The following is an 18935-nucleotide window of genomic DNA, read 5'->3' on the forward strand; positions in this document are numbered from 1 at the left end:
ATTTGTCCAGTTTCGGGACCAGTCTCATTCTTCTCCAAAGGGTCTGCTGGTTTGTATAAAACCCACTATCTCCTGTTGTGGGTCATATCGTTAGGTCTTTTCTTTCTCTCTAATTAAAGAAGCCAAGATCTATAAGTGCTTACATGCTAGTTTCTTAGTTTCTTTACGTATTGTAATACCCAGAGGACAGTCCTTCTGGTCAGTTGCTAGGTTACAGAATACTGGGAGATAGGCAACAGAAGAAATGACATGGCCAGATCTTTCTCCAGCGCTTCAAGCTTAAAGATGGTTAGTTTCAATGTCAGATGCCTGACAGCGTATTCTTCCCCATGGTGTTCTGTTTGACACCAGCGGTCCTTTGAGTGCCATGTTGTTTTGCCTCGCTACTCTGAGGGACATGCTGTGCTTGGTGATGTGGCTGCATGGATGAATGGAGCCAGCCATGGGAACTGTTAAACACAAAAACATGTGATAGTGACTTGAGAGGTCCATGCAAAGGACGGTGCAAGGGAAGGGGAAGGGGCCCTGCCTCCCCGGGGAAGTGGAAAACGCTTGCTGGAGGAACAGTTGAGTGGATCCAGTGTAAGGAGACGAGAGTTGAACAGGGCTTGCGGGTGAGCAGGTAGGAAGGGTGTTCAGAGCAGAGGGAACGGTGTGATCAGAGGCTTAGCGATGTGACATGTCTTAGGGCATCCATGGACTGTGGAGCTACCCGATGTGGCAGCAGGAGGACACAGAGGCAAGAGAAAGACAGAGGACTGGATCAAAGAGCAGATCACTGTGAAAGCAACAGGATAGTCAAGAATGAACAATCACCATCATTAAAATTCAGCATGACGTTAGCATCTGTCCTTTTAGGGCACCTTGAGCCCTTTTGTTTGACTTGGCACATGGCAAATCTAAACCAGAGTTACTTTAATTTCTCTAGACTCAGTAGAAGATCATTTCTTGAGGACCACATTGTAGATTGTTGGTGTAAGTGTGGGAGGGTTTCAGACGAATGTGGTGGGAAGAAGTGTTGGCAGTGGAACCATGGTGCCTCGCTGCTGGAATATTTTTGGGGGTAATTTACTTAATCCCCTTGCCTCAGTTTGCTCATGTTATGGGGTGGGGTGGGGAGAGGGTGGATAGAACCCAACTCATTGGATGCGTATGAAGATTGTTAGTTAAAATGCTCTTAAAATAATGGTTGCACAAGTAGTGTTGAATGTTTGCAATTTCTAAAATTATTAGTGTCACCACTGTTGTTTGAGAAAACAGGATACAGAATCCTTCATTACTGTACTTTGGGAGAAAACAAAATCCCCAGTGTTTGGAGTTCACCTTCTTTTTTTTTTTTTTTTTTAATTTTTTTTTTCAACGTTTATTTATTTTTGGGACAGAGAGAGACAGAGCATGAACGGGGGAGGGGCAGAGTGAGAGGGAGACACAGAATCGGAAACAGGCTCCAGGCTCCGAGCCATCAGCCCAGAGCCTGACGCGGGGCTCGAACTCACAGACCGTGAGACCGTGACCTGGCTGAAGTCGGACGCTTAACCGACTGCGCCACCCAGGCGCCCCTGGAGTTCACCTTCTGTAATGTCAAAATACTGTTTCTAATAATAGCTGTAAGGGAGAAAGCGTTCATAATAAAACAAGAAAGCATAGATAGATTGACATGAAAGAAATCAAATACTCTGACAAGGGGAAATAGTTGTCATTAAACCGAAGGAAAAAGTTTGAAGACAGGCATAAAACAGCAGAGAAAAAAAAAAACTATAATTTGCCGCTATCTCCGGAAGAAGTTAGCTGAGCGGAAAAGAATTTGAGTTTTGATCTGAGAGCGTATGGAACTGATGACAGTGCTCATTCAGCTCTGGCACTTGGCATTGGAAGTGCAGTGATGAATCACACATGATCCTCAGAAGGTGACTGTCTCATAGGGAGTATGAACAATAAAGACTAACACTTTGAAGTGTTCTCTGGAAGAGGTAAATGGGACATCATGAGGATACCTAACCCAGTTTTTCGATGAGAGATGTCAAGAGCCATAAGAAGTGGCATCTCAGCGGAAGCTGAGGGATGAGTGGGCGGGAGGGACTTGGAGTCTCTCTGGTCGAAAAGTTAAATGATGCATGGGAGGTCTGGAGTGCTGGTGGCATTCAGAAATGCTAGTGGCAATGTAGATAAGACAGGGTGGTGATTTGAGCTCAAAGGAAAGGCAGAATTAGAGAGATGGAACAGGAATTTCAGTTGTGAAAACCTCTATCTTGTTTGCTGGGCATACATGAGGCTGAAGAGTCAAGAGGCCACACTCTGCCTTCATAATGTTATTTGAGATAGCTTGACACTTTCCAAGTGGAGCGTGTGGGGATTGAACCAAAGACAAGTTCATCTGCCTGATATGCAGCAAAGCCCAGCACAAAGCTATCGGATATGCAGCGAAGAAAGTTTATTTGAGAGGCAACCCAAGGAGGGGATGGGAGAACAAGCCCCAAAGCCCCCTCTCTGAGGGAGGCAAGAACAAGTTTTTTTTCTTTAATAATCATAGGGTTGGGATTATATACATATTGATAAAACAGTGGGGAAACCTACAACTAATCATGAGGAGAGGTAGAGCATGTGCATTCAGTGACCGCAAGCATATATCCCACGTTCCCTTTGGGGTGGATACTTAGCATCAGAAGGAGGCAAAATTTAGCACCCTGGCCTCATGCAGTTATCTTAGGACAAGGAGAAGGGGCTACGGGTCTGCTCTGAGAACCAGTATAACCTGGATTGGGTCTTGGACTCCTTATCTCGGGTAAGGAATGTATGGCCTTGCTTGTTCATCCATTGACCTTGAAACCAGGCTGCTGCAGAAAAATCTTCTGAGTTTTTTTAGTAGGGTCTGAAAAGAAACAGTAGCTGATCAGGGAGAAACAGTTCTCTGGAAGAAAAAAAAAAAGGTTTAAGCTTTGTGCTAGTTTCAACCTCATTAAGCCGATGGGGTACAGTTTCAGGGAGGCAACTGAATATATGCAGTAGGCTCCCTGGCTAGAGATAGAGGATCTCCCTGGCAGACCATCATATGGGAGGCAGGTCTTCTCAGTGCTAATGAAGTCATGAGAGTATGCACACTCACCCCCAGAAGGATCTACAGAATGAAGTAACAAGAGTTCCTACAGTAACCCGTCGGGAACATCACATCACTTCTCTGCCTAATTAGATATAATTAGGCAGAGAAGGAAAGGTAGCCAGAGGACAAGCTGAAAACCAGGGTGGTTTGCTATCCTGGAAACCAAGGAGAGAGCTTTTTGGGCAGGAGACAGCTAAGAGTCATCAATGGCTACACATGTTATACACAGGGTAACTGACATCACTGAGGAAGAAACTGTTAAGATGAATTTACCAAGAAGAGAGCCACCTAATGACTTTGAATAATTTAAGTGATTTTTATAGACTCAGAAGGGAGTGGAAAGTGAGATTACAATGGACAGGGGTAGATGCCAGAGTCTGTGTTTTAAGGAAGCAAAGAAAACTAGGTTGTGTAGACGCACAAGATGTAGCGGGTAGGTCAGGTTTCACTGAGATTACAGTTTTGGTCAGAGACCATGATTTTCTGAAGGTAGCGTTTTGGGTGGAGCTGTGGGTGGGTGCCGCTGTCTGGGAGTTATTTTAATTGTTGCAAGGTTAGGGAGTGCTTCCACGATTTTTGCAAGTGTAGAGGTGAACAGTTGTCTTGATCCATAGTAGAGCACTATTTCACTTTCCTGAAACTCCTTTGGAACATTAGGGAATTTTCTGTATACTGCCTATGGTATTATATAATGGCATCTATTGTTAAAGTATAGCATTGCCGGGTAATAGTAATTACATGTAAACTATCTAGAACAAACTAAGCCAAGATGCTCTTTTTCTGGAGCTGGAAATACTTAGTTTCAAAATCCCCATAAGAAAAAAATTCTGAGCAAGAAGTCTGATTATAAGAGGCATAAAGCTTGTAATCAATCAACTGGTTGTCAAACTAAATTATAAACTCTGCATGTTGTTGAAAGCATGTCTTTTATAGTGCATGTTAGGAGGAAGAAATACTTCAACTTAGTTGAATAAGTTAAACAATCCAGTTGATTATTTCTTTTTCCATACAGATCACTGTCTATGAAAGTCATATTTGGAATTCTATCTTCTTTATCTGCTTTCAAGATAGTTACTGAAATTGAATGCATAAAACAGGAATACTTGTATAATTTAATCAGGGGTATGCTGTTACTTAATCTTTTTCTTGGTGGTTCCAGGATTTCTAATGATGTTATATATTTGTATCTACAATGGAATTATGTAGCATTTTTAGCTTTTTTTTTTTTTTCCTATTGTAAAATGACTCAGGGTATTCAGTGCATGTAATGTCATTAATACAACTCTATATTAGTCCTCTTTTTAGACAATGCTTTTAATTACTATGATTTTTTGTTTGCTTTTTGCTTTTGTTCTGATTTGGACAGTTGATTGAGGAACATTCACTTATCTTGGTCAGCAGAGTGGAAATGTTAAAAACAAAACAAAACATATTGCCAGTAGGTGGATTTGAGGACGTGATGTAAAGGAAATGTTGGATGGTGTTTATAGATACAATTTTAGAATTTAGGAATATGGTGTAAAAGGAGAGTAATATTTCACTTGAGTAGAGTTCTCTTGACCAGTCTCTTAATCTGAAGTAAGACGGGGATCCAGGGTGTAAGAAAGAAAAGTTTCCTCAGGGATCAAAGTAGATCTATCTCCTTTGTCCTTAGGTCCTCACCCTTACAGGAGAGGCCTCCATGTTCTTTTAGCCCTTTAGGACTTTACTGGATGTGTCTCCATCATGTTTTTTTACATAATTGTTCTGACAGATCTGTTTGGTTTTCAAGCTCATGGTTAATTAAAAAGGAAGAGGAGTTGCTGAAGTAGAAATGACACGTTCTAGGGGGAAAAATCTCCCCTCCACTCCCCTCAAAATTCTAAAAGCATAGCAACATCATAGCTTTTCTGTAAGTGGATATTGGATAAACAGCCCAGACAGCTACCTCAGGGAGTTTCTGAAGGAATGTGTGATCCACTGATCAGTAAAGGAAGATGAACTTTATTTGACATAATGCCCTAAAACGCAACATTTTTTTTTTCCATGTAGGGCTTTTCAGAGTAGTAAATTTTGATATTTAAGTGACATCTTTTCACTTATGAAAAGCTCAGTTCACTAACATGAAATGAAGCCTTACATTTTGAAAGACTTTAATGCATATTTATTTTGAGCTATGAAATACGTAATGCTTATTTAATAATCACTTGTTACTATAGCATTTCTTAAGCATCCACTGGGTACAGAGTATACTAGAAAAAGAAGACGTAAGTTGCCTGACCTCTAGGAACTCTCCTTCTGAGAGAGACTGAACCTGAAGTGACAGGTTATCATTAGTTTGTTTCAGATCATGGGAGAGTAATCAGAGCAGAGTGCTATATGCTGTAGAAGGCTTCTTAGAGGAGGAGTGAGGTTTTTTTTTAATTTTTTTTTAACGTTTATTTATTTTTGAGACAGAGAGAGACAGAGCATGAACGGGGGAGGGTCAGAGAGAGAGAGAGGAAGGCACAGAATCTGAAACAGGCTCCAGGCTCTGAGCGGTCAGCACAGAGCCCGATGCAGGGCTTGAACTCACAAACCGTGAGATCATGACCTGAGCCAAGTCGGCCGCTTAACCGACTGAGCCACCCAGGCGCCCCAAGGAAGAGCGAGTTTTGAAATGAATTTAGATAAAAGTGGGGAAGGTTGCCTATCTGTATATATTTTAGGAACATGAACATTAATTTTGTCTTTTCAGTTTTATTGTTGAATGTAAATTCAGCTTGTTCCCCATCAAATCAAAAGCTAATAGGCGGTTATTTAACGCAAACAAGGCACACATCTTACATACTCCCACTAAGTGGGTAAAAGCATGGAAGAATCATTAAAATCTTGCAAAGATCTTTCCCTTCTTTATTCTATTACCTACCTGCTGCCAGACCAGAGCCTTGGCTGGTGAAAGAGATAAATACTTCATTTTCATATTCTCGTTGTCTTATCACTAGATGCCTGTGGTGAACCACCAAAATTCGAAACTATGAAGCTCAAGGGTAAACCTAAAAAATATTATGAGGTTGGGGAGAAAATATATTATGAGTGTCTCCCAGGACGCATTACTGTGTTTCCCGTCATGGCTTATTGTGAGCAGAATCACTCGTGGTTCCCTCTCCAAGAAGCTTGTATGAGTAAGTAAACAAAACAACGTATATGTATATATATTGTTTTCTCTAGAGATTTTTACAAATATTAGGGTCCATTTTCCACTACCGCAATTTTTCTCATGTGAAAAATTAGTTTCAGATAGCAATATTTTTTCCAGAATTTGATAAATCTCCAGGGGATCTTTTTCTTGGCAATAATTGTTTACCTGGTTGAATGTGAATTTTTAAGTTTGCATAACAGCTAGGTATAGAAAATAATATTGCGTTAGTTGCAGAGAGTCGTGCAGAATTTTGACCTTGATTTAAATCTGTTCTGAAATTGGCATTAAAGTTTTTTTTCAATCTTATTTCAGAAAAAGAATGCGATAGGCTAGCACTTCAACATGGTGAAGTTGTTGCCCCAAATAAAACCTTTTCGTTTGATCACGAAGCTCACTTTTATTGTGATGAGGGGTAAGTTGCTCCTTAGAGAAAATCAGGTGAATGTCACTAATTCCATTTTTGTTTTGTTTCACAAGTGTTCCCATAAAGTTTATTTCATTAATTTGTATGTGACAACTCACAGTTATAGCCAAACAACTCTTGGGCTTTTTATGGAGACTGAAAAGATGCATAATTAATTCAAAGAAATTTATATTGAAGTGAAGCAAAATTGTCTAATACTATACCTAATAATAAGTTTATTGTAAGCACCAAAAATGTAGTAATCATGGTGACTTTATTCTTGACAAAGTATATCCTATTTAAAATGCCAACTCTCAGGTTTGAAGGAGGACGTACAGAGATGTTGTGTTCTTAAAGTCCTCTATTTCTTTCTTTACTTACATTGTCTGCTTGTTCTATCCATTATTGTGGATTGGGTAGTGAGGCTTCCAACTACTGTTGTAGAAATGCCTATTATGTAGAAATGTGTATTTTTTTGTCCAATTCTGTCAGTTTTTGCTTCAGATGTTTTGACGGTCTGCATCAGGTGGCATAAATGTTTACAATTGTGACATCTTCCTGTTGCATGAACCGTTATTAATTAGTAACATATAATATCTTTTGTCTCTGGTAACCTTTTTTTAATTTAAAGTCTACTTGGTGTGATATTAGTATAGCCAACCATACTCTCTTTTGGTTACTATTTGCTGAAATATCTTATTTAGTCCATTTACTTTCAGCCTGTTTTCATCTTTGGATCTCAAGTGAGTCTCTTATACATAGCATATGGTGGGATCATGTGTTTTTATCTATTCTACCAATCTCTGTCTTTTGATTGGAGAGTTTTAATCCACTTAAATTTGAAGTAATTATGGATAAGGAGAGGAATTACTTCTGTCATTGTGCTATTTGTTTTCAGTATGCCTTATAGCTTGTTTTGGCCCTCATCTCCTACATTACTGTCTTCTTTGTTTATTTGACTTTTTCTGGTAAACTGTTCTTATTCTTTTCTCATTTCCTTTTGTCTATATCCTATGGCTGTTTTTTTGTGGTTACCATGGAGATTACATTTAACATCCTAAAGTTAAAACATTCTAATTTGAATTTATACCAGTTTAACTTCATAACATACAAAAACTTTTATCCTTTATAACTCCATCCCCACCCCATTTGGTTGTTTATTACACAAAAGTACATCTTTATACATCATGTTTGCTATAACATAAACTAATAGTTCTTATAAATTAGTCCTTTCAGTTATGTAGAAAACAAGATTTGGTGTTAAAAACAAAGTTACAGTAATACTATGTTTTACACTGATTGTTTCTTTTTTTTCTTTTAAATACACTAGTCTCTTAAGTTATAAAGAAAATAAAAATTGCAATTATAAGCCATCGCTACAATAATACAAGCTGTAATAATTTCCCATGTATTTACCTTTAGTGTGATATTTATCTCTCCTGATGGCGCAAAGATACTTTCTAGTATCCCTTCATTTCATCTTGCAGGACTCCCTTGAGAATTTATTTCTTGCAGGGAATGTCTAGTGGTCACCAATTCCTTCAGCTTTTGCGTATCTATCAAGTCTTAGTTTCTCCTTCACTTTTTTTTTTTTCAGAAATACACATTTAACCTTTATTTTTTTTTTTAATATGAAATTTATTGTGAAATTGGTTTCTATACAATACCCAGTACTCTTCCCAACATCCCTTCACTTTTGAAAGACAGCTTTGCTGGATAGAGGATTCTTGGTTGACAGTTTTTTTTCTTCTAGCACTTTTTGAGTATATTGTCCCACTGTCTTCTGGCCACCAAAGCTTCTGATAAGAAATCTGCTGATAATCTTATTAAGGATCCCTTGTATGATGACTCACTTCTGTTGTCCTTCTTTTGAAGATTCTCTCTTTGTCTTGTCTTTTGAAAGTTTGAGTGTTATGTGTCTTAGTTACTCTTTGAGTTCACTTTACCTGGAGGTTTTTGAGCTTCTTGGATGTTTATATTTATGTCTCTTTTTCTTTAATTTTATTTATTTATTTTGCAAGACAGAGAGAGAGAGAGAGAGAGAGAGAGAGAGAGAGAGAATATGTGTGCTAAAACAGGGGAGGGGCAATAAGAAAGAGAATCCCAAGGGCTTCATGCTGTCAGCCCAGAGCCCAACATAGGGCTCAATCCCATGAACCATGAGATCATGACCTGAGCCAAAATCAAGAGTCGGAGGTTTAACTGACTGAGCCACCCAGGCGCCCCCAATATATTCATGTCTTTCATTAAATTTGGGAAGTTGTCAGCCATCACTTATTCAAATGTTCTCTCTGCCTCTGTCTGTCTCTCTTCTCCTTCTGAGACTCCCACAATATGTATGTTGGTCCACTTGATGGTGTCCCACGGATCCCATATGTTCTGCTCACTTTTCTTCACTCTTTTTTCTTTCTTTTCCTCAGACTCAATAATCCCCATTGTTCTGTCTCCATGTCCACTAGTTTCTCCTGCTGCTCAAATCTGCATTCAATTCCTCTAGTGAATTTTTCATATCCCAGTTATTTTAATGTTCCAGAGTTTATTTTTATTTCTTTTTAGGGTTTCTGTCACCCCATTGACATTTCCATTTTGATCATGCATGATTTTCTTGACTTTCTCCAGTTCTTCCTTAGTTTTTTGAGCATGTAAAAATAGTTATTTTGAAGTCTTTGTCTAGTAAATCTTCCATCAGGTCTTTTGGGGGAACAGTTTTCGTTTATTTATTTTTTTCTTTTCAGTGTTCCAAACTCTCCTGTTTCTTTGTATATCTTGTGATTTTTTGTGGAATACTGGACATTTGAACCTAATAATGTGGGCATTCTGTAAACCAGATTCTTCCCTTTCCCCAGGGCCAGTTGTTTTTTTTTTTTTTTTTTTTTTAATTTTTTTTTTCAACGTTTATTTATTTTTGGGACAGAGAGAGACAGAGCATGAACGGGGGAGGGGCAGAGAGAGAGGGAGACACAGAATCGGAAACAGGCTCCAGGCTCTGAGCCATCAGCCCAGAGCCCGACGTGGGGCTCGAACTCACGGACCGTGAGATCGTGACCTGGCTGAAGTCGGACGCTTAACCGACTGTGCCACCCAGGCGCCCCATCAGTTGTTTTATGTTATTGTTCATGTGTTTTTTTGTTTTGTTTTGTTTTGTTTTTGAATGTTGTACAATATCTCTGTTGAAGACCAGCCTGAAATTTAAACTGAAGGCCTTCTCAGTCTTTTCTCAGCCTTTCCCTGGCCATGCACATTCACTTTTTAACTTTATTCACATATTAAGATGTTTCTGAATAATCTTTAATGTCTGGCTCCTGAGAGGGGAAAAATGAAAAATGATATGGGGATCAAAGAGCACTGGCTGTTTAAACCCCCTGGAAGTCACTTCAGCCAATTAGGAAGGGGCTTAAAAGAGTTAGGAGTAGATGTGACAGCTATGGCTACCCACCTCATTGACTACATCTCTGTGACCAGAACCAGAATTCAGTGATAAGAGCACAGATCCCTGCTATTCAGAGGACGGGGCCCTTTTTGTCCACCCTTGATCCCCCAAACTGCTTCCAAGCTGCTCCAGGAATATGTGCACAGCTGCCTGCTGGGGGTGAGGGATGGGTACCTGACACTGTGCTAAGATGAAATCGACTGAAATCAATGGAGTTTACCTGTCCAAGTCTTTCCTGGGAAGTTGCAAGCCATCAACAGACTCCAGAGCTCCACAGTAGTCACCCTTGACAGATTCTGCCATTGCAGTTGTTGCCCAGTTGGGTAGACAGGTTCCTGGCACTTCCCACTCTGCCATTTTCCTGGAATTCTCCCCCAAAGACTCTAATATAGAGAAAAGGCAACCGCATCCATGTATAGACATTTTCACTGACTACTTTTTTCACTTGATCAAGAAAACATACTGGAATATCCAGTCAGAAGTTTTAGAGAGAGAGCCTGCTAGGCAGTTTGAGGGATGCCGCAAGTTTAAGACCTATTCTTTCCTCCAAGAAGTTATAGCCTTGTTGAGAAACACAATGTATACAGAGAGGTGTCAAAGCAAAATAATTAATGAGAAGTAGCAAATAAATAAAATTATTCATGATTGTTACAAAAAAGCCGAGCAGAAGAGAGTACTGTGAATTTAAATCATGAGAGAAAATTTCATTATGTAGTATTCCTGAGCTATTCCCAGAAAAATATTCTTACCTAAAAGTATTAAAGGGGCTGAAAACTACCCAGCACTCACTATGTACCAGATGCTAACTCATCTAATCCTTAAAACAATCCCATGGAATATTTACTATTATCCCCTTTTCATAGATGAGGAATCTGAGCAAGAGAAACATTAAAGGACTTGCCTGGGCTCAAACAGAAAGTGAGTCATGGAACTGGGACTCAGATCCAGGCAGGCAAGCTCTAGGGCCTAATGTCTCTACTCAGTTGCTTTTACTGAGAAGAATGGAGTGAGCACAGACATAGAAATGGATGTGTAATGTGGTTGCTGGAGACGACAGAGAGACCAGACTGACAGGTACGACAGAGTTATTTCAAAATCTTCTGGCTTTTGGTCAGTGAGCATTCACCTGTGGAAACTCTATTTCATTAAGTGCAGACATGGTTAGCGCTTTCACGGTATAATGTTGTTTAAGAAACTTCTCCCTCAAACTACTGTAGTGCAGAAACGCAACAGTATTGAAATTTTCATTATTATGCACATCTTGTTAACTAATAGAGAAAACAGTAAGTTTTTCTTTTCTCATTTAGTTATTACTTAGTTGGGCAACAAGTTATAGTTTGTAACCTTCGTGGAAATGACGTGTATTGGAGTGATAACCCCCCACAATGTAAAAGTAAGTAAATTTTCAGTTTAGAATTTAGACTAGCAAGCCTCAGTCTTTTTTGACCTCATATCCCCTTTAAGCTTTTAAATTGTCAAAGATCCCAAAGAGATTTTTTTTTATGTGGGCTGTGTTTATTGATATGCATTATATTGGAAGAAAAACTGAGAAGTTAGGAAAATAATTATATATTCATTCCTGTTTAAGAACAGTAAGCTCAATACATGTTAATGTATGTAGCATATTTTTATGAAAAATAATTTTCTGAAACAAAGGCTGAAAATAATGCCTTTTTTTTTTTTACATTTTTGCAAATCTCTTTAATATCTGGCTTACAGAAGGACATCTGGATTCAGTCTGTTGTGAAAGCTCACAATTTGTAGCTTGGAAAATTTCACTGTACATTCATAAGGATGTAAAGAAAGACAATATCTTGGTATTATTGTGAATCACCCATTTAGCAAATGGGTATATTTAAATATTATAAAGAATTTCTCAAATAGCAGTGAATTTTATTTTTAATCACCAGCATTTTTTCTCATTACATTTTCAGTAATGAGACTAGAACGAAAGTTAGCATGGCCTTCTAAAGTAATAATAGGTTTTTCATAGAGGTATTTGCCAAAAAGAGTTTTGTTCTGAAAGTTCATTTGTTTATGGCTTGAATTGGGGATAATAATACATTTTCTCATAGAAGCCTAAATAAATAGCTTGTAGAAATCATGTTAATGAATTTACTGAAGGCAGTTCATAGGACTTTACAATGCTATCTTGACACTTTTCCTTTGGCCCTGTCTTGCCTCTTTGTATTTCCTTTTTAAGAGATTTACTGTCAACCGCCTGCAAAAATAAATAACGGAAAATACAGCAATAGCCACAGAGCTATATTTGAATATAATGAATTAATAACTTACAGTTGTAATCCTTCACAAGGATCAGACGAATTTTCACTTGTTGGAGACAGCAAACTTATTTGTGTTGGGAATAACAAGTGGAGTAGTGACCCTCCTCAGTGTAAAGGTAATGATGTTTCCATTTATTTCCTTCTTCATTTGTTAATTGTAAGTTTGGAAACAGTTTGTAAATGGTTTTATCTGTAAGTAAAGAAAACAGTCATATGTGCTTCCTCCTCCTGTTAAATTGACTCCCAACATAGATTAATATAGAGAAAGTCAAATCAGTTTTACAGAGCTACCCACCCCCCATTTCACACGTTCTCAGAATTCTAGTTCACACATTGTGAACCACTGCGTATATGGCATGAGTTAGGAATTTTTGGCTTGAAAGAACTCAAAAATTCAACATATACTATCTTAAAAATAAGAAATCTTTTCTTATATTACAAGATGTCTGAGAGTTCTGGCTGGACAGTAAGTTATAAAAGACTAACCCTGTCACAGCCAAGATTGATAAGCTCTGTACAAAACATATTTAAAAAACGGGATCGCCTGGGTGGCTCAGTCGGTTGAGCGCCGACTTCAGCTCAGGTCATGATGTCACGTCCGTGGGTTCGAGCCCCGCATCAGGCTCTGTGCTGACAGCTCAGAGCCTGGAGACTGCTTTGGATTCTGTGTCTCCCTCTCTCTCTGCCCCTTCCCCCACTCATACTCTGTCTCCCTCTGTCTCAAAAATAAACATTAAAAAAAAATTAAAATAAATAAAATAAAAAACAATGATTAAGACACTGGAGAATGATCAAAAGCAGGGGGTCACTGGAGAGGATTTGACTCTTGGAAGAAAGGGACCACTGAATAATAGCAAAATATTTACTGTTTTCGAGCGCACATGGAGCATTCTCTAAAATGAGCAAGATAATTTTTAACAAATTTCAAAAAATTGATATGATTCCAAGTACATTACCTGATTACAGTGGAATGAATGTAGGAATCAAAACAGGTTAATAACTTAGAAATCTTCAAATATTTGAAAATTATGCAAGATACTGCTAACCAACCCATGAATCAAAGAAGAATTCCTAAGGCAATTTAGAAAGTGTTTTGAATTGAATAAATTGGATAAAAAGGAAAATACAGCATATTAAAATATCAAAAACATTGCTTAGAGGAAAATTTATGACATGAAATAGTTAATGTTAGAAAAAAAGAAAAGTCTCAATAACCTGTGCTTCTAAAAAAGAACAAATTAAGCTCTAAACAAGGAGACAGAAAGAGAATATCTTTAGAAATAAATCAATGAAATTGAAAAGAGAAAATTACTGAAACCAGCGCCTGGTTTGGGGGGAAAACCAATAAAGTAGATAAAGTTATAGCCAGACTGAAAGAAAAAAAAGAAGATACTTATTATTAACATCAAAAATGAAAAAGAAAACCCAAATATCCTACAGATGTTTAAGGGATAATAGGGGAATATTATGCAAACAAATTTGTGTTTATAAATTTGACAACATATGTGTGAAATTGACAAATTCCTTCAAAGACACAAAATACCAACCCAAACTTATTCAAAGATGTACATAAGCTGAATAATTGTCTCCTTCTTCTCCTCCCCCTCTTCCTCCCCCTCCTTTTGCTTTTTTAAGTAAGTTCTATGCCTAATATGGGGTTTGAACTCACAACCCTGAGATCAAGAGTCACATGCTATACCCACTAAGCCAGCTAGGCACCTCCGAATAGTCTTATATCTATTAAAGAAATAGAACTTACAGTTAGAAACCTTTCTAAAGGGGCACCTGGGTGGCTCAGTCAGTTGAGCATGGGACTTCGTCTCAGGTCATGATCTTGTGGTTTGTGAATTCGAGCCCCAGGTCGGGCTCTGTACTGATAGCTCACAGCCTAGAGCCTGCTTCTAATTCTGTGTCTTCCTCTCTCTCTCCCTTCCCCACTTTTGCTCTCCCCCCCACCTCAAAAATAAGTAAACATTAAAAAAAACCAAAAAACTTCCCACAGTGAGAACTGCAGGCCCACCTGGCCTCCCTGGGGAATTCTAGCAAACATTTCAGGAATAAATAATAGTACCTTCATGCAAGCTTTGCAAGACATGTAAGAGGAGAGGGACACCTGGGTGGCTCAGTCAGTTGCATCCAACTCTTGGTTTCAGCTCGGGTCATGATCTCATGGTTCCTGAGTTTGAGCCCGATGTCAGGCTCTGTGCTGACAGTGAGGAGCCTGCCTTGGATTCTCTCTCTCTCCCTCTGTCTCCTTCTCTGTCCCTCTCTGTCCTTCTCTCCCTGCTCCTTCTACATGCTTTCTCTCTCAAAAATAAAAACAATAATGAAAAAAATTTAAAGACATGTAAGAGAAAGGAATATTTCTCAACTCATTTCATGAGGACAGCATTACCCTGATGCCAAAACTGGACAAAAACATTGCAAGAAAATTACAAACAATATCTTTAATGACCATAGAACCAAAACTTCTCAACAAAATGTAACAAAGCAAATCCTGCCATGTATAACAATAATAATACATCACAACAAAGTAAGATTTATCCCATAAATGCAAGATTCGTTCAGATTCAAAGATTAATCAGTATACTAGATGAGGAGACTATAGATAAAAAAAAAGTGAAACTTTTAATAGATATTTAAAAAAAAGCACTTCACAGAATTCATCATCTTTTTCAGGATAAAATTTCTCAACAAAGTGGGAATAGAAAGGCAGTAACTACTTCATTCTGATAAAAGCCATCAACAAAAATCTCAGAGCTAACATTATACTTAATATTAAGACTAACTTCCCCCCAAGCAGGAACAAGAGAAGGAAATCCACTCCCACTACTCTCCAGCGTTGTACAAGAGGTCTTAGCTACTATAACAAGGCAAGAGAAAGAATTAGACATACACATTGCAAAGTAAGAAATATAGTCTCTATTCACTTATGACTTGGTTGTATACAATATTACAATGACTGAAGTTTTAACAAGGTTTCAAAATATAAGATCAGCATATGGAAGACAGTTATATGTCTATATACTAGGAATAAGCCATTAGAAATCGAAATTTTAATCAACAAAACTAAAAGGCAAACAACAGAATGGGAAGAGATATTTGCAAATGACATATTGGGTAAAGGGCTAGTACCCAAAATCTGTAAAGAACTCACCAAACTCCACACCCGAAAAACAAATAATCCAGTGAAGAATTGGGCGAAAGACATGAATAGACACTTTTCCAAAGAAGACATCCAGATGGCCAAGAGATACATGAAAAGATGCTCAACATCACTTGTCATCGGAGAAATACAAATTAAAACCACATTGAGATACCACATCACACCAGTCAGAGTGGCTAAAATGAACAAATCAGGAGACTACAGATGCTGGCAAGGATGTGGAGAAACGGGAATCCTCATGTACTGTTGGTGGGAATGCAAACTGGTGCAGCCACTCTGGAAAACAGTGTGGAAGTTCCTCAAAAAATTAAAAAAAGATCTACCCAATGATCCAGCAATAGCACTACTAGGAATTTACCCAAGGGATACAGGAGTGCTGATGCCTAGGGGCACATGTACCTCAATGTTTATAGCAATGCTCTTAACAATGGCCAAATTATGGAAAGAGCCTATTGTCCCATCAACAGAAGAATAGACTAAAAAGATGTGGTTTCCTATATACAATGGAATGCTACTTGGCAATGAGAAAGAATGAAATCATGCCATTTGAGCAACGTGGATGGAACTGGAAGATATTATGCTAAGTGAAATACGTCAGTCAGAGAAGGACAGATATCATATGTTTTCACTCATATTTGGATCTTGAGAAACTTAGCAGAAGGCCACGGGGGAAGGGAAGGGAGAAAAAAAATAGTTACAGAGAGGGAGGGAGGCAAACCACAAGAGACTCTTAAATACAGAGAACAAACTGAGGTGGATGGGGGTAGGGTGGGGGAAAGGGGAAATGGGTGATGGGTATTGAGGAGAGGGCTCTTGCTGGGATGAGCGCTGGGTGTGGTATGTAAGCCAATTTGACAATAAGTTATATTCATAAAAAAAAAAAGAAATTGAAATTTTAAGAAGTATTTATAGTAGTTCCAAAATATGAAATTCTTGAGTATAAATCTAACAATATATGTGAAAGATATTAATGCTAAAACCTACTAAACACTAATAATGGAAACTAAAGAAATCCTTAATCAATGAAGGGATATACACTAGGTACGGTTTGGAGGATTCAATGTAATAGTCAAGCCTCTCTAATTTATCTAAACTCAGCACAATCCCAACAAAAATCCTAGCAGAACCTTTTTTTAATGGTTATTTGTTCTTGAGAGACAGAAAGACAGAGCATGAGTGAGGGAGGGGCGGAGAGAGAGAGAGACAGAATCCAAAACAGACTCCAGGCTCTGAGCTCTCAGCACAGAGTCTTTCACGGGGCTCAAACCCACAAGCCATGAGACCATGACCTGAGTCGAAGCTGGACACCCAACTGACTGAGCTCCCCAGGTGATCCCAGCAGAACCTTTTGTATAAATTAAACTGATTCGGAAATTTATGTGGAAAGACAGAATATCTAGAATAGTGAAAATAATTTTGAAAAAAATTAGAAGATTCGCTCTACCGGACGTTAAGACTTAATATAAAGCACACTTAAGGCATATAATCAAAACAATGTGGTATAGGTAAAAGGATAGCCATATAGAGCAATGGAATAGAGTACTACATCCAGAATTAGATACCTGCCAATATGTCCAGTGGATTTTCTTCAGGTGTACGGGTATACAAACAGTTCAGTGGAAAATGATGATATTTTCAACAAACGGTACAACACAATCGGATATCCATATGCCAAAAAAAGGGAACCTTCATCGATGTTAGAACCATAGACAAACATTTATTCAAAATGAATCATAGAGATCCAATAATTCCACTACTGCATATTTATCCAAGATGAAAACACTAATTTGAAAAGATATATGCACTCCTGTGTTTATTGCAGCATTATTTAGAATAGTCAAGTTATAGAAGCAACCTGAGTATCCATCAAGAGATGAATGGCTAAAGAAGATGTAATGTATGCGCGCACACACACACACACACACACACACACACACACACACACAGGAATATTACACAGCTATAAAAAGGATGAGATGAGAACTTGCCACTTGCAACATGAATGGACCTAGAAACTTTATGCTAAGTGAAATAAGTTAGACTGAGAAGGACAAATGCCATATGATTGCATTCACGTGTGGAATTTAAGAAACAAAACAGATGAGCATAGGGAAAGGGAAGGAAAAATAAGATTAAAACAGAGAGGGAGGCAAACCATAAGAGCCTCTTAAATACGGAGAACAAACTGAGGGTTGCTGGAGGGGAGGGTGGTGGGGGATGCACTAAATGGGTGATGGGCATTAAGGAGGGCACTTTTGGGGATGAGCACTGGGTGTTATGTGTGATGACTCACTACATTCTGCCTCTGACCACAATACTGCACTGTATGTTAACTAACTTGAATTTAAATAAATAAATTTAAAAATATATAAAAAAGGAAAAAACTAAAAATGACTTCTATTTCCTTGGATAATGAATTCTACATGCTGAGCTGTGATGTGTAATTCTCATGCTAAAAAAATAAAAGAGCGATTAAAATTAAAAAACTAAAAATAAATAAACTTTGGGAAAAAATGGATCATAGAATTACACGTAAAACCTAAAACCTTAAGATTTTTGCAAGAAAACATACAAAATACTTGTGACCTAGCCAAAAATTTCTTAAATACCACCCATAAAGTGTGTGATCCTTTAAAGAAAAAAACTTGGATGTTCCAAATTTGAGACTTCTGGTCTGCAAAAAAATTGTTAAAGGAATGGGGAAAAAATTAGCAATAGACTGGGAAAAAATATTAGCAAAGCATATATCAAATAATAACTTTTATCTATGATACATAAAGAATTCTCCAAGCTCAATCATAGAAAACAAGCCAATTTTTTAAAAAAATGGATAAAATATTTGAGTAGACCTATTTCAACAAACATGATATATGGAAGACAAAAAAGCACATGAACATTTCTCAAAATAATTAGTGATTACAGAAATGTAATTTAAAACCACAAAGAGATACCACTCAACACCCCTAATAAAAGAACTGAAATTGAATACAAAAAACTAACAATACCATGTACCAGCAATGATGTAGAACAATTGGAATTTTCACACATTGCTAGTAAGAATACAAAGTGGTATACGACCACTTGGAATATATTTTTACATTTTTCATAAAGTTAAACATATACTTACCATACAACTCATCAATCCAAGTAAATGAAAACATGTTCACATAGAAACCTGTGTGAGAATATTCAGCTGCCTTAGTCGTAATTGTCCCGCACTGGAGACAACCCACTAGCCCTTTAGCTGGTGAATGGCAAACCACCATGGTACGTCCATACAATGCAATTATACTCAGCAATCGAAAGGAGTGAGTTCTAACCCATGCAGCAATAGGAATGACTCTCAAATGCATGATGCTGAGTGAAATAACTCATACTCAGAGGCTGTGATCCC

General features: G+C 38.0%; 1 protein-coding gene and 1 long non-coding RNA gene across 6 annotated transcripts in view; one reads left to right on the forward strand and one right to left on the reverse strand.

Moving 5' to 3' along the window:
• The window catches only part of LOC112857651 (uncharacterized), a 43227-nt gene that overhangs the window by 4230 nt on the left and 20062 nt on the right, over nt 1–18935 (reverse strand). Inside the window, exons 3-4 of the long non-coding RNA XR_015245919.1 lie at nt 12386–12565; nt 5985–6111 (exon numbers count right to left, since the gene is read on the reverse strand). This is a non-coding gene — a long non-coding RNA (uncharacterized LOC112857651). The remainder of the gene's footprint in view (nt 1–5984; nt 6112–12385; nt 12566–18935) is intronic.
• The window catches only part of CD46 (CD46 molecule), a 32103-nt gene that overhangs the window by 1754 nt on the left and 11414 nt on the right, over nt 1–18935 (forward strand). For 3 of the 5 annotated variants that reach the window (XR_015245916.1, XM_025920969.2, XM_086693531.1), the window contains exons 1-6: nt 3196–3327; nt 4110–4219; nt 6061–6240; nt 6570–6669; nt 11398–11483; nt 12294–12491. Coding sequence is in view for 4 of the 5 variants with exons in the window: in XM_025920969.2 (XP_025776754.1) it covers nt 3314–3327; nt 4110–4219; nt 6061–6240; nt 6570–6669; nt 11398–11483; nt 12294–12491 (688 nt within the window). In the remaining variant the exon portion in view is untranslated. Of the gene's footprint in view, nt 1–3195; nt 3328–4109; nt 4220–6060; nt 6241–6569; nt 6670–11397; nt 11484–12293; nt 12492–18935 lie in introns of those variants that run through there. The other 2 variants (XM_086693530.1, XM_086693528.1) reach the window with 2 other exon arrangements.

The sequence above is a fragment of the Puma concolor genome, chromosome E4 (genome assembly GCF_028749965.1).
Source record: "Puma concolor isolate L17-30 chromosome E4, mPumCon1.1.hap2, whole genome shotgun sequence".
In the NCBI taxonomy this organism is placed as follows: domain Eukaryota; kingdom Metazoa; phylum Chordata; class Mammalia; order Carnivora; family Felidae; genus Puma; species Puma concolor.